Genomic DNA, 16,742 nt, shown 5'->3' on the forward strand with positions numbered 1-16,742 from the left:
CAAGCATGTCAGTAGTGAGCAACACTCCCACATTCCCCCTTCCGTATCCTCCCCACCTCCCTCATGAGTCAGGACCCAAGGACCAACATCCATGTGTACTGCCATTACAATCTTCCAAGTCCACTGCAGTAATATCTCCCGGTCTAGGAATCCCATCCCTCCCCTGGCAATCATACATTCAAGCGTTTGCGACCCATCCTAGTCCTCCATCCAGCCCATGAAAGTGTCGCCATTTGCCCCATACTCTGCAGAATTTCTTTGGGCAGCCTCTCGCTTTGTACATGACCCGTTCGGCTGCCATGTAAAGGTCCATAAACCCTCCTCCATTCCTCTAGCTGGGGTATGTCTGGCGCCCCCCATTTCCTGGCTATGTCCCTCTTGGCCACTACCAGGGCTAGTCCCAGAAAAATCAGCAGTGGGCGCGTCAAGTCAGGATTGCTGCATTCCTGAGAGCTGGGTGGGACACAAACTGGAGAAAGAAAGAGCCAGGCTCTTTGAAAACAATTCAAAGGGTACTATTTTATTCTGAGAAAGGTCACTCGAAAGGGGCCTGGGCACATCTTGTTAAGGACGTGGGGCTGAAAATTGTTTTTTTTAAGAGCAGGCCTGGGGATAAGGGGTAATCTTTTGATGCACATATCACTGTGGCTGACATCCAGGTGTGAACCTCTAATCACTCCCATGGCCTGTGTTTTGGGGCTGTCAGATTTGAAGTTGCTCCTTCTGTGATAAAGCTCTTTCTGGAGACAGGGCAAAACAGAGGAGGGGGCACTTCAAAAGGAAGCAGTCTGCCCGCACATACTTCAGTCTTCGACCCTAAATCACATTTATTGTCTGGAAATGGACCATAAGAAGGGGAGCTCGAGGCCTCCAAAATTGCCAACTGTCAAGCAGCCAGTCAGTCTGTATGCCAAGGACGGGAAACCCTGCAAGACGTCTACCTGTAACCAGGACTGGATGCTAAGGTTTGCCGGTCACCCAGCTGAGTGAGGAGACATACAGGGAAATCCAAGATTACCTACCTGAGAGCCTGGAGCACCGGTGTCTGCCTGCTCCAGTGTGTCTGTGAGGAAGAGGAGAGTGCTTGGAGGGAGTGAGGTCCAGTAGTGCAAGTGGATCTCTGCAGCGAGGTATGAGAAAGCGGCTGCTGCACCGATCTGCTGTTGCATGTGTGCAGATTCAAGTCTGCGACCCTGTATGCCAGAGAGGGCCACCATAAATTTTGCTGTGGCTGCACCATTTGGGCTGTCATCTGTATACAGGTAAAAATAGGCGACCAAGAATGCTAGAAGTGAATAGTGCATTACTGACGTGCTGATCGGGCCTCAACCTGTGTGTCAGAGGGGGCTGGGGTAAAGAGTGAATTACTGTTGTGCCGATCGGGCCATAGCCCATGTGCACGGTAAAGTCGGCGACTCTATAAGGCAGAAGGGGGCTGCTATGAAGAGCAGAGATCGTCACCTAATTTCGCTGGTGCCTAGAGAGAAGGCTGCCATGGAGAACTGCGTGTGAACGCGCCCCTACTGAAGCAACAGAACCTGTACCATCTCCCCTTAACTTCAAGAGGGATCTAGTTCTGCCACATGGCGCTATAAGCACCGGAATACTTCTGACTTTGAAAGAGTCAGAATAGTACTCCTAAGACTTGGTCTGCTAGTGGGGCCTAACCTGAAAATCGCTTATTGTGGTTGGGTCATAACCACTACCAATAGAGAGGGCAGTGGATTAAGATATAGTTACTTTTAATGAATGTAAAGTAAGAGATTATTTTAATTCCTAACTAGAAAGTCACTTTATTCTTTGTTTTTTTCACTGAATATATGTGTGTGCATATATTTATATATTTATATATCTACACATACATATGTATATATACTTAAACATGGTAAACAGTCAAAATATCGAGTTTTTAATTTCGACCTACACTTATATCGAGTTGCTAATATCGATGGGACAGAATATCGATGTCCAGAATATCGATGGCCAGAATATCGACCCTAAGGTAAGTAATATCGAAATTACTAATATCGATAGCATATATATCGATGTAAGTAATTTCGATTTACTAATATGTGTTAGAAATATAAGTTAAGTATTTAAATTAATTGTTATAATATGTGTTTAATATGTTTTTATAATTTAAAAAAATATAAGAGTAAATAATATGTTTTACTACCACAGCGGGTTGTGGGTTTATAGGGGAATAGGGTGGGAAGTAATTTATTTGTAATTAAATAATTAATTTTTCAATGATTAATTTATTTTGCAATTAAATATTAATTGGCAATTATTTATTTAAATTGATTAATTGATTAATTAATTGATAATTTATGTATATTTTTAACTAAATTATGTTTTACTACCACAGCGGGTTGTGGGTTTATAGGGGAATAGGGTGGGAAGTAATTTATTTGTAATTAAATAATTATTTTTCAATTATTAATTTATTTTGCAATTAAATATTAATTGGCAATGATTTATTTTAATTGATTAATTGATTAATTAATTGATAATTTATGTGTATTTTTAACTAAATTATATGTTTTACTACTGGAGCGGGTTGTGGGTTTATAGGGGAATAGGGTGGGAAGTAATTTATTTGTAATATTAATTAATTTTGGGTAAAGGGGTATTTTTAGGGTTCAGGGTCAGTTTTCAGTTTTTGGGTAAAGGGGTGTTTTTAGGGTTCAGGGTCAGTTTTCAGTTTTTGGGTAAAGGGGTATTTTTAGGGTTCAGGGTCAGTTTTCAGTTTATGGGTAAAGGGGTATTTTTAGGGTTCAGGGTCAGTTTTCAGTTTTTGGGTAAAGGGGAATTTTTAGGGTTCAGGGTCAGTTTTCAGTTTATGGGTAAAGGGGTATTTTTAGGGTTCAGGGTCAGTTTTCAGTTTTTGGGTAAAGGAATTTTTAGGGTTCAGGGTCAGTTTTCAGTTTTTGGGTAAAGGGGTATTTTTTGGGTTCAGGGTCAGTTTTCAGTTCTTTGGTAAAGGGGTATTTTTAGGGTTCAGGGTCAGTTTTCAGTTCTTTGAAAAAGGGGTATTTTTAGGGTTCAGGGTCAGTTTTCAGTTTATGGGTAAAGGGGTATTTTTAGGGTTCAGGGTCAGTTTTCAGTTTTTGGGTAAAGGGGTATTTTTAGGGTTCAGGGTCAGTTTTCAGTTTTTGGGTAAAGGGGTATTTTTAGGGTTCAGGGTCAGTTTTCAGTTTTTGGGTAAAGGGGTATTTTTAGGGTTCAGGGTCAGTTTTCAGTTTTTGGGTAAAGGGGTATGTTTAGGGGTCAGGGTCAGTTTTCAGTTTTTGGGTAAAGGGGTATTTTTAGGGTTCAGGGTCAGTTTTCAGTTTTTGGGTAAAGGGGTATTTTTAGGGTTCAGGGTCAGTTTTCAGTTTTTGGGTAAAGGGGTATTTTTAGGGTTCAGGGTCAGTTTTCAGTTTATGGGTAAAGGGGTATTTTTAGGGTTCAGGGTCAGTTTTAGGTTTTTGGGTAAAGGGGTATTTTTAGTGTTCAGGGTCAGTTTTCCCTACTGTTGCACCCACTGGAGTGGGAATAGTAATTATTGTTAAGTAATTATATATTATATATCATTTTTTTTTTTTATTAAATATGTATTATTATTTTTTTTAACAATTATTACATATATTTAAATATGTTTAAGTAATTATTATGTATTATTTACAGTATTTTTTATGTTATTTTAAATAAAAAAAAATCGATATATTTAACAACGATATTTTTTACATCGATATTAAATTTTCGATATTTTGGTACTTACCATGTTGTACATAGGGCGTCGATATTTTTGCTATCGATATAATTACGCCGATATTTGTGTAGGTCGAAATTCTGTCTGTCGAAATTCTGTCATAGATCCCTTAAACATATGTGTATCAATACCCATTTTATTTTTACTTCACTTAAAATTTATTGTTTGCAATTCATATTGTAATATTTAATCTTATACTCATATATAATGTTAATTATATCATTATTATTTAATTTACATTTTACTTTATAAAATAGCCATCCCTGAACCCTTAAAATACACATTTTTACCTCTGTACATTGCAATTTACCAGTAGTGCATCTGCTAGAATTGGAATGCCAAGGTCCCTACTAGGCCAAGTAAGTGCTAAATCAATGCTAATAACCTTAATAGATAGATAGATAGATAGATAGATAGATAGATAGATAGCTCAAATCTTTTAATTCTATTCCAGATACTATTGAAAAGTAACTTTTGCTTTGCTTTTTAATTATTTTTTTCAGTCAAAGCAACGCTCCAAAAACACAACTGCATAATGAAATACAATATTTAAAATATTAGAACTACTAGTTTGATTCCAAGATAATAAATACATAATGCATAGTGAATTCTAGAATTAATAGTGAACTGGCCTTATGGGAGCAACATAAAGAGAAAAATAATCGGAAAAAAGAGAGGAGAGCAATGGAACAAAAGACAAATACTGCTTGGGTTTTGAAAACTATTGTGACATCATTCACCTTCATAACAGTTATTGTACAACTAATGAAACTGCACCGGAGGTAATCTCTTTGGAGGTCATGAAAAATACTCCGCCAAAATCCCTTTAATAAAAGGTGATAAAATAACATATGGTTCCATTCACCTATAATTGTTTTGCAACAAAGGTAGCTATTATTCACATCTAGATAGATTGTATAAAGAAGTGAGTGCAATACATTCTGGTACAAATTACTTTGCTATGCATGGCCTTGATATGTCCTCCTATTTTTAATCCGGTAATTTGATTTGTCTCTTTTCGCTATGCATAGCCAGAATCCCCATTTCGTTTGAAAGGGATGTTGTATAATATTAATGTATGTATATGTGAGGTGGATCCTCTAGAAGGAGCAACCTTAATCAATGTTTCAACAATAACCTATCGAAAATTTAGTTTGGGCGATCCCAAAATAGTGCATAGTATTCTGTCCACCCATTGTCCTTTGTTCCTGTGCTTGTTGGTATTTCATTACATGTCTGATATTGAGGATGGGATTTTTTAAATTTGTTGTTATGGTCATGAGGTCTTTGTGTAATATTTTGTTGTAGTGTGAAGATAATTTAGAGCATTTTTTATTTTTTGTGCTGTAAGCGAACGTCTTATTGAATTAGGTTGTTTATATTTAAAGTTGTTTTTTTAGATAAATGTGTCAGGATAGTTAGAAAAAATGAATTTGTATTTTTTTCCGCTTGTGCAATATACACAAAAGTTGCATCCTTTATTTATATGTAAGGCAGATTTGAGAATGAATGCACATTTAGATGCTGGGATTTCTAGTATGTTTGCCAACCCCTGTTTATCTTTTCATTTTTCAATACAAGCCTATATGTGTATGTTGTAGGTGCTTTTGAAGCTGACACGGATTGTTGTGTCTGGATGGCTTAGATGTCTGAGAACATCTAGTTACATTTGCTTTCAGAACATGCGTAATACGTGGCATACTTTTTACCGTGATTGGTCTTGCTCTGTTTGTTGGGAAGCATCATCTTCCTATGAAGCACATACTCTGATTGGGTGAGCTTCGGGCACACAGATCTCCATGTATTTAGATAACCCTCTACTGGCTCCATGTCGTAGCATAGTATCTTGCTAGTAATCAAGGGCCAGGTGCCCTTACATACTGGTCGCCAAAAGTGGTCGCTAATTGTGCACTGAATGTTTGCGACCAGTATTTTATTTTGTGAACCGACCTATGTACCAATAGGTTGTTTAGTACAATAAGGGATTGCAGGGGCTTGCAGAACAGCCGGTCTAATTAATATCATTAGACAGGTCGCAAACTATGATCGACTGCGATGACAGTGATGGTGGCCTGAAAGGTATAGCAGACCACAATGCATGTCATAACATTTCAAAATAAAAGATGTGTTTTTTTTTATTTTAAAGCAGTTGAATTTCTTTAAATGAAATGGGAGGCATCTTTTTCAAATGAATGAGTTCTGTTTTGAAAAACTACAGCGATAGCTGGCCCTGGGCTGCAAGACCAATGGCTACTCCCCCGAAGTTTCTACTCTGATCCCCAAAAAGGACGAGATTCCACTTTCCGGTTTGCGAGCAAGTTACCACCCAACTTAAGAGTCTGTAACTTATCAATGATTTGTGATCGAATTTATGTTTGCAAACCAATCCGAAAGAGACGCCCCCAACATGCCACTATCAAATTGTAATTCGGTAATCATTACTAAAGCCGTTTCGCAAGCCAGAAAATTTCAACATGGGGTTTTGTACCTACATGGAATGTTTTACAGTCACCAATCCCATTTTTTATAGAATTTGATGGTTTGCGACCACAAAAACCCTTTGAACATCTGGGCCATTGTGCCTTATAGTTTATGTATGCAAACACCATATTCCATGTAGCGCCGACTTGTAGCTCAGCGGAAGATAGACTTCAAAATTTCGCTCCTAGGATGTGTAGAACGTTTGGATTGTGTCACCATGCAGTTGTATAGCACCTCATGTGTGATATAGTGGCTAATAATTTATGTTCACAAACATCCTATTTTACGTAGCACCAACTTATTAAAACGAGTAGACAAGCCACACTGTGCACAGCTGTGCTTTGTGGTGGTTGGCTGCACTGTTTGGCATGCGGGGAAGCCCTGCAGCTTCTGTGAACCCTAATAGGGACTTAACACAACCATAGCCTTGATTATTATTATTTTTTTTAATTAAGAATTATTATTTTTTATGAAAACTCTAGTTTTTTGTTCCTGTTTCTAAATACAAAATCACATTTTTTTTCAGTTACTAATTTGTTATTTACTCTGTTTTAACCTCCATGTCCCGACTTCTGACTGAAGCCTATTACTTCATTGGGGTCAGGCACCTCTCATAGACCAAAATTGCAATTGTCAAGGTTGTGACAAATATTTTAATGCTGTTCCTCATTGAATCACATTCCTTGAAAAATTAAAATGTGAAGCAGTTTTTTTAAACGGCCAAGAAGTAGAAATTATCCCATACAAGCCCATCTGGCACCTTTCTTATATGCCAAAAAATACTGACCAGATTTCTATTGAACAGTAAATTGCACGTTTTCTGAGTAAAATTTTATAGTTAGGACCACGTTTCCAAGAACTGTTTTTTTTTGTTTGCTAATAACTTTGCCACCGTTTGATAAATCTGAATCTTCATGAACGTTTTCAAAAAAATCTCATCTACCTCAGTTTGTTCCTGGAAAGTTTTGTTGTTATACGTCAAGCGGGGCAGAGAAAAAAGGGGGTCCCAAAACGCATTTCCCCGTGCAATTTTCCATAGGACAATCGAACAGCGATGCTGCAACAACAGCTGAACGGAATTACACCAAATTTGGCAGAAAGGAAGATCTTGATCCAGAAAGCATGCTGTTCTATGATTTGGTGTAAATCCATTCAGTGGTTATTGAGAAATGAAGGCTCAAAAGGTATGTGTATTTCATACCACAGTTCCACCACAGGGGATCCTCGAATTTAAGTGGCACAGCTGCTCCCGCCAGGTGGGAGAACAAAAGTTTCTCCCTGCTTATCCTCCTGTGGGCAGGGAAACACAGAATTGCTCCTGAATGCTGCTCCTGCCAGGTGGGTGCAATTCTGGTTCCCTCCACACCCAGGATATATCCTGGCAGCAGAGCCGGCGAAGCTGCAGGGGCTATGCGCCTCCATCCACTGCCGTCAAAGTGGCTGATGTTGTGGGGTGCCCCAAGTGGGCACTGGGGAACCTCACTATTTAAAAAGAAACAAAAAAAGATGGCCAGCTCCTACACTTGCAGGTAGCTGGCCGGGGCTGCAAGGGCCCTGAGGCTCACCCTGTGTCCCAAAAAAGTAAAATAAATTGTGTTTATAAAAATAAATAAAAACAAGTGCTGTTGACTCCTAGAAAAATTTCAGATGTAGGTGTCCCGGGTGGGCACTGGGGTACCCAAAACATTTTAAAAAGGCCAAAGCCTGTGTGCAGAGATTGGTTGGGTGCCACCGAGGGGTTGGGCGCAGGGCCTCATCACAGGCCAGGCCCTACACCCTACTGTATGCTGTGCTTGGCCAAAGCTCATGCATTGTGGGGAGTAGGGCGCTCATGGGTGTTGTGCACAGGGCCTTCACCCGACTGTACACTGCGTATGTCCAAAACTGCACCCTGCAAGAGGTAAGGCTCTCGGCTGGGTGGGGTTGGTCGGGTACTATGGCGTTGAGCCAGGCCTGGTGCCAAACTTCACACCTCGCATAGCCGATGGGCCAGGCACAGCAGGCTTTTGGGTGCCAGCAGGGGTTGGGTGCAGACTATAACTCGCACACTTGCCATGCACTGCTAATTATCTCCCCTATTACATCACAATTGACATGTTCAATGACATTAGTGATAACATCACAGCAACATCTGAAATCACATCATTGACGACAACACTGTCCACAGAACGGTGCAAGTTTTAGTTAATTTAGAGCACAAGTTATAGTTACTTGAGATAACCATAACTTGTGAATTTCACTGTTTTTGTTTGTTTAAAGTGGTATGTTTTAACTGACATTTTCACCTAACTATAACGTCCCTTTAACCTTTATTTTCATTGAATTTCTAAGGTTTTTATAAATGTTAAGTAACATATTATATTATTACACTTCCTAACTATAGTGTCACTTTAACCATTGTTCTTTTCAGTGGAAAAAATTATATATATATGTATGTATACACTCACACTCACTGACATACCCACAGGTAGCGGCTGAGGCATAATTCGAACTCAAATGTGACAACGATTGTAATTGGAAAAGGAAGGAGTGTGAGACTAGCGTGAAAGCGAGGAGAGGAAAAAAGGGGGATTCCCTTTTTGGAACTTTTTAGTTCCAAAAAGGGATTCCCCCCTTTTTTCCTCTCCTCGCTTTTATGCTAGTCTCACACTCCATCCTTTTCCACAACTACATTGGGGAACTTTGTACCCTTCTTGTGCTACAGTTCTATCGGGCTTGTACACTGGACCCCGTTAAAAATAGCCCCCTCACGGTTCCCCCCTTTGTTGATAACAACGATTGTAATTCACATATCATAAATGATCTTGCCTGCCATGTTTTTCTTTGGCTATGAACAGCAGGGGTTGGCCGCAAGGCATACACCCAACCTGCAGTGGGTGACCAACACCCTCTTTACACAGCCTTCAATTCCCTTGTGTGCAGCATGGGTTTTACACAAAAGTCCTGGCCTACGGCTGGAGCCTGCTCCCAACCCGCCACAGGTTAGCAAGTTCCATTGCGCATAACCTCTACCATGCAAGACCTTTGGCTCGCTGCATCTGTCATTTTTTTCTGACTCATACTCTCTATCCTTCTGCCTTATACCCCTTCTGCCTTTTTTTTTAATCTCTTTATGAAAGTTGCAAATCAAATCTGATTAGTGATTTTTTTAATAAATGACTGATAACCACTACTTTTATTGACAGTTATTGCAATTGTGTTTTAGTAACGAATGACATACATAGTTCTATATTTTTTCTAGTCTTTTACTTGCTCTGAGATCAGGCACTTGCCTCATCTTTCCTTTGAATTTGTCACAAGTCAAGATAGATCCACAGTTTTCAAGATGGTGAAAATAACTAGAGAACTTCAGAACTTCAACAACCCTGTCACATTAGTCAAACAATTCAAATATGATTGTCACCAATTGTGAAGCACTGAATTTGGGATTTTAAACATCAAAGATACAGGAAACTGGTATTTCTTTGAAGCCTAGCAACAAAACTGATATCCAGTGCTTTAAATGGGCTGGTACTGTACGGTATGGAGTACTGACACTTTTTTTTATTTTGAGAGGGAAAGTACCAGCACTTCTCAAGACGGAAGTAATACTTTTAATTGGAGTACCGGCACTTCTCTGAAACAAGCAGGTACTCTGGTACAGAGTACCTGCACTTCTGTATTCCGATTTCAAGCACATCGTATATCTTAAAAACTACTGTTAGTACACTCTGTAACTCTATGCTGTATATGACTGTGGTGATGTCATCAGTGATATCATTTGGCATGTCAAGAGTGATGTCATATGTGAGTTCATAAGCTGTGCGTTGCATATTAAAGTTAGTGCGGTAAACTACAACTGGTGAATTTCAGAGGTGTTTTTGTTTCTAAATGCTCATGTTCACTTTATTTCACTATAACGTACAGCGCTGGTGTGGTTGTATAGAAGCACATTTGGCAGCCAAGCGTCCTCTTGGGCCTGGCACCGGCTCTCCCCGCTCTCGCCGCACGGAGACGCCTCCATTGTTGCTTGCTGGTTTGGTGAATTGTCCATTGTCCCCTCGCTGTGCGAGGCTGCTGGTGAATCCACGCGTCCTAGCAGCAGGAACACTGTGCTTTGCACCTGTCTAGCTCCGGGAGTGCACGCAGGCCTGTCTGCCATGATTTGGAGTCCTAGGTTATTATAGGGACAGACGCGTGTGAACTCTGCAGGTCATAGGTAGGAATCCCAGAACAGGCTCCCTCAGGCGTTCACGCATCCAAGGTCAGCGTACCGACCCACCGCCGGCCCGGGTCTTCATGGCATCGGCGGTGCGGCCTGTTATTATTAGGAGCCTTGCCCTGGCGGGCCAGGCCTGCTTCCAGTCAGGAAGCCCCGGCGCCCCGCGCTCTCCGCCTCGGAGCCCAGGGGACTGAGGAGAGGCCGCTCCCCTCCCCCCGGCCTGCCGAGCCGCGCGCGCTGGGTGTGCCGCCGCCGGCCCTCGCTCGGTTCCTCTTTGGCGGATTCTGTTCCTCGCTGGCTGCTTTGGGGAGGGTGACACAAAGGCGGGCCGCGGCGCTGAGGAGGCGCTCAGACGCGGGCGGGCGGGGGGTGGGGCGCGCGCAGTACTTAGCACAGCTGGCCTCTGTTTAGCAGTGTCATCAAGGGCATGGGCAGGGGACGGGGCAGGAAATCCTGCAGAAGAACCGGGGAGGACGAAGGATCACTTACTGACATTTTGTGAAGCGCTGGGAGGGGAGGGGAGAGGTGTGACTGCCGCGCAGGAGAGAAAGGGCCTTGTTTTCCTGGTTCCTCGGGACGTCGGTGCAGGGGACATGTGAGGGGACCGCCACCCGGGAGACAAAGGGGGCAGCAGATGGCCAGGGGCTGTAACTGTATCAACCGGGCCGCATGATGTCACGGATTAGAGCCTCGCAAGTCCTCCGAAAATGCGTGGCTCGGCCCCTAGGACGATAGAGGGCAAGCCTCGCCCATGAAAGCTGCAGGTCTCCCCGGCGTCTTCGGGAAAGGACGGGCCCTGCCTCAGAGTCGGCTTCATGCGGTAAGACAGCGCGTTGGGTTAATGCATCTGCTGCAGGTAGGTACCTGCTGGGGACAGGCATGATCTCGTGCCCGGAAGGCCCGACTCAGGCTTTCTCCCCTCGGGGCTGGATAAAAGGAGTGCCACCGAGTCGTGAACATAGTAACGCTTAGTTTGATGCAGCAGCGGCGATTTGATCACCCCGGTACTGTATTTTGGTAGGGTGCGACTGCTTTTGCGCAGCCTCCATAATCCCGGTGGTCGAATAAGAGGTATTGTTCATTTATTCCGACCCCTCGTCTTATTGTTTTTGAGGAACTCTGGTGTTGTAAGTCTTACTTCCACCTGCGATGGCTCAGAGGTGGGTTTTGTTGTAAAGGCGACGTTGAGGATGAGTGGTGAGGTTTAGGCAGGGGTTATGACGCGCGGCGTGAGGTATAGACTGGCAGGTCCGTTTGTCCTGCCAGTTTCCCCGATGCCCCAGTGTATTTTATGGTCTCCAGTCTTTATTTATGCAGTTTTATTTAGCTCGTTCTGAACTCAAAGGTACTGGAGCGCTTTACATGATCACAGTTACACTACACAAAAAACATTCATTTTTGTAGGCACGGGAAGATTAAGTGATTTGCCCAGAATCACAGCATGGTGGAGCGACGCCGAAACTTGAGCCTGGTTACCCAATTTTAAGGTCAGCAGTTCTGGCTGGTACCACACGCCTTATTCTTTTCTCAGAGCTCTGGTACTCTTAGTTGGTCCAAATAGTATTTAAACTCAGGCTCTGTTTTGTCTAATTAGTTATCCTGCTTCTGGCATTCAACGTTTGTTTGAACAAATATTTTCCAAAGTTACTCCCGTGCCATCCCTCAAATTCCCTCCCCCTGGTTCGTATCGTATCTTCCACTTCTAGGATCACTCCTCCACTCTGTATTGCTTTCATTTCATTAAGAGATTCTACTATCTCAGCAGCACTGCTGGTGGCCAACGGAGTTGTTGACAAACCTAAAATAAGTGATCACCTAAAATCGCCGTGGAACACAGCCAGCGTCCGCGCGACAGTGATTTGGGTCCTCTTTGATTGGGTCCTCTTTTAACATCATTGTTTACATTCTACGCAGTTATCTTGCCCTATAGTACCATTGGGTATAGATTGCCCATCTGTTTACAAAAAGCGGCGCACCAGCATCAAAAGAATTACATGTAACTGCTTTTTTGCCACCTTTATTTAACTCTCTCAGCGCCGTAATAGGAATAGTGTTTATTTTTTCTTCATCTAATATACCTCCTCCTCAGAATCATTGTGTACTGATGTCTTCCAAGGCCTTATTACAGTTGCGTGTGACGCACGCGCCCTTTCGAAGGTTTTGGTCTGAGGAAAAGACTGCGTTGCTACGAAAATTACCGTCTGCCCTACATACGCTAGCATCTCTGTAAACGTGGGGGGAGTTAACTTGAAGGAACTGAAAACCCCCATTTCGCCCCAGGGCTGTAATAAAATGCTCAAAAAAGGAACCACATGAAAACATTTATTGTGGAGAAAGTGGAACCGAATGCGAGCAACGCAACTTGCTACTGCTTCTACCCCATTTTAGTCTTTGCCACCCCGTGGGGCTCGGTTCTGGTTATGCCCCTGTACAGGATGACCAGATCGTGCGACCTAAAAACCGGGACATTTCGCAAAAATAGAGGAAGAACTACATATTTACATCAATAAAGTGGCAAAAATGACAGTCCACATTCTCATAGGAACAAAGAAGACGCACTAAGAAAATATAATGTAATTTTTAAAACCAGCATCATACCTGTTAATTAAATTGCTTACTCATAACAGCTGCTTACTAGCCCTACTTTGGAACTCCTAAAAAAAGTGCCTCTCACTGTTTTCAGTTTACCCTCTCAAAAAACTGGGACATGAGCCCATTTAACCGAAATCTGCCGGGACAACTGTTGGAAAACCGGGACTGTCCGGGCAAATCGGTTACCTTACCCTGGTACCACTTTGGTATCATAGACGCAGGACAGAGTTAAAACAACCAAAACAAGCAACCCCCACCTCCCCTCCCTCCCAAGGAACAGCATACCTCTTCTTTTTTTTCAGAATTATAGACAACCACATAATCCAGCCCCGGTTGTCAATAGCTGAAATGAACCAGAATAGATAAAACATATTGAAGCCTCAAGATTATTCACTCTGCGTCACCTATGCTACAATATTTTCTGCAGATTCCTAAATTGGCTCAGTAGGTCAGTGTGTCTTCTGCCCGCACTAACTTGTATGCCAACACCACAGGCGTAAATCACCACAGCTTGTTTCAGGCTATTCTTTAGGCCATAAAACAAGGACCTTAGGAACAGGAACATAGGGTAATCCTAAAGTATGTTATTAAAGTCGGAGCAAAAACTGAAAGCCGTAGTGGCAAGCTCTGTATGAAAAAAATTGTATTTCTAGATTTGGCGAGTCCCCACTCAGGACATCTTAGCTGGACGAGCTACACAGGTGCAGTTGAACTTGCCTAGGCTGCGTCCACCCAACTATGGACACCAAACGGGCTTTGCTGTCTAACTAAAAATAACTATTAAAATTTCTCAACAGAACGCTGTTCAAATCCCTCACCCCAGTTTTCAAGGTCCACCAAGGTAAAACGCTCACCATCTTCCTGCGCAATATTACCTCCAATCACTTCCTTATCCGCCCAAAGCATCAAGTTCTTGCCCCACTCTGCCCTTGAACACACTATTCTAGACCTGAGAGCATCCCATTCCCTTCAGTTTCAAGAAGGCTGTCAAAGAACACCTCACTAGTGAGTTGTACCACTGATGTTCGGACGCTGCCATGTTTACCCCTCAAAGAAAAGTGCCACAGAGAGCAATTTTGGAATCCTGTGATATGGGCTAATGCAAAGACAAACATACTTTTTCCGTTTCTTTCTGTCACACCGCTATTACTCTCCCTTTGCTGGTGGAGTGTGCTTTGCTTCCCGCTGCCACTCTAAATGTTTTACTTTTATTCTTACTACATTACAAGCGATGGTGGTGGTCCTCCTAACTTTAACATTAAGCTATTTTGAAGAATTCGGGCTTTCTTTTTCATACATTCACTTCCTCAGCCTCCAGCGAAAGACTAACTTCTTCACCTTTTGCATGCTGCTTTCAAGGGTACAGCACGCCATCCCACTTTGTGCTTCTCAACAAATGGACAGTCGCAATTTCCAAAGCCTGTGTTATGTTATTGGTGTTTGTATGTTATGTTACCAGCATCATCTACCATTAGAATGCCTCCATGGTGCATTTGTTTCCACACTATTCTGGGTTTCTGCACGCACTGGAGTTTGAATCACAGTACCATGAAGGATCGGGTATTCTTTTCTGGTCCACTTGTAATTCTGCGTATTCATTGGTTGGTGTGAGGGTTGACTGTCCACTCAGTTGCAGAAGGATCACTTATGGTCACGTGAGACGCTTGTGGGGCAATGTCTTACTCTGTGAGCTGAAAGTGTAAACATTTAGTGAGACATATGGCCAGGGGGCTTTACAATTTGCTTACAATTCTCTTAGGTCAATGGGATGCCTACTAACGTTTGATGCTTATAGATCAGACTTGGTTCAGGAAAATCTATTTCTTGCATTCATCACCCTCTCATCCCAACTCTCTGCCCCCATAACACACTTTCAGATAGCTATACCCTGTTCATTAGATGCAACTGAGTTATGCTCACACCAGAATCCTAAGTTTGGCCGCCAGAATCAGAGATATTAGAATGCCGGAATTTACATATTGTTTCATACTGCAGGGATGTTATTAAGGACATGTTTGAGGCCCGTGACTGGGACATGTTGTAGTCGAAAATGGATAAAGGTTCTGTTATCAAATTCAAGTGAGGTTTCAGCCACCCTGCGTCTACGGTGCAGGTATGATGCATAGACAAATGCTACTCCATCCTGTCTTCCTCGTAAAGGATCGTGCCCTACAACCACGATAATAAGAGACAACAGAGATGGCCACGCTAGCTTTTTTAAATAATTATGTTAAGCAGACGAATGTCAATGCAACCCTTTAATGAGAAAAAGGGAAAATTTACGTTTTTCTAAGTCTCCGTCCAGGGGATGAGGACGAGTGTTCCAATGGTGGGTGATTGTAGTGAATCATGAACTAATTGTATGGTTTAGCACATGTGCCATCCTCAGTCGTGGTTATTCCGATGTGAAAATGTAGTTGACTTTACAGCAAAAAATGTGTGTTGCTTCTTTGAGGATCAAATTTGTCAGAGGTGGTCCAGCTGTACACTTGACTGAGTTCACAAGTTTGAGGAGAAATGCTCAGACAATTGATGGAACTCATGTGGGTACCACATACATCACTCACACACCAATAGAGACAGCCACACAGGTGCAAAGTGCATGCATTCCATATGCACCAGTAAGCATTAAGCCTGAGCACAAGCCCTAAGTAAGGTGTTGCACAAAGGTTATATCATTGAGTCACATTGGTGTAGGTACAGAAGTAAGGGCTGGTTGATGGGCTGTTGTCTTGCACAAGGGTGTGTACCCGCTGATACACCCTCCCAGTCTGCCTGCTACTGTTCCCGGTGGAGAGCCGGGGCAGGATTTGCAAAGAGCAATGACGTTCAGTCTGTTACAGCAAGAGGCGTAAAGTATAACCACAAGAGTGGACAGGCCTTTCTTCCCAATCACAATCTCGCTAGATATTTTTTTGATTTGTTGTGAATATGTTAAATGTTTACTCTCTAGTTAACGGATATGGCTTCTTTCCCATTTCTGGACACAAAAGTGTCTCAATATTTAAATAGAGTGCACACCCATTGCAGTAATAATCGATATATGTGAGTCTGTATATTCCCAGAATTTGTTCAAACTTTACCTGATGCTAGAACAAATTACAGCAGTGCAAGTAAACTTGTGTAAGTTACATACATGTTTATCTTTCTTGGTGTGCAGTAGGTACATCATCATTCAGATTCATTTCTTCGATGTTACATTTCTTCAATGTTACACTATAATGCTGAGTTTGAGAGTCAACACGTTTCACCATCTAATGGCCTATGACCATAGGGCTTTCTCGTGGCTTCAGTGACTGGAGTTGAAAATATTCTTAGGCTTGTCTCAGTGTCTTGTAGTCTGGTTAAGGTGGTAGCTTACCATGGTCAACGTATTCTTAGGATGAGGTCTGGATACAAGTCTAGAATGCTGTTTGATTTGGTTCACCCTGCCAGTACCCTATGGCCCTTGACTCTCTTCCTAGTGGTAGATCACCCTATAATTTTCCTGATGTACTGAAAGGGAGGGAACTCTCAGAGGAAGCACACATTGCAAGAACTCTGTAATTTCAAAAGTCGCTGAGATAGGCCCCTCAAGCCCTGATGGGATGCAGTAATCTCATGCTGCCAGAGTCCATGGGCAGACACTGCTGGACTTTAGAACTCACCGTACTGCCAGTGTCTTGTTGCAAAGATAGGGAAGAGGCAGGTTGAAGCTCACACCTTTGAGATCCA

At 42.4% G+C, this 16,742-nt stretch overlaps 1 protein-coding gene across 7 annotated transcripts in view; it reads left to right on the forward strand.

Annotated features, from left to right (window-relative positions):
- NOL4L (nucleolar protein 4 like) overlaps nucleotides 1–16,742 on the forward strand; it is a 414,548-nt gene that overhangs the window by 242,402 nt on the left and 155,404 nt on the right. The window contains exon 1 of one of the 7 annotated variants that reach the window (XM_086932666.1): nucleotides 10,817–11,256. The exons of 4 other annotated variants lie outside the window; for them this stretch is intronic. In XM_086932666.1, the coding sequence (XP_086788792.1) occupies nucleotides 11,188–11,256 (69 nt within the window). In that variant the 5' untranslated portion in view covers nucleotides 10,817–11,187. Of the gene's footprint in view, nucleotides 1–10,816; nucleotides 11,257–16,742 lie in introns of those variants that run through there. 2 more of the 7 variants (XM_086932664.1, XM_086932665.1) reach the window with 2 other exon arrangements.

Source organism: Lissotriton vulgaris, chromosome 7 (assembly GCF_964263255.1).
Source record: "Lissotriton vulgaris chromosome 7, aLisVul1.2, whole genome shotgun sequence".
Classification (NCBI taxonomy): Eukaryota; Metazoa; Chordata; class Amphibia; order Caudata; family Salamandridae; genus Lissotriton; species Lissotriton vulgaris.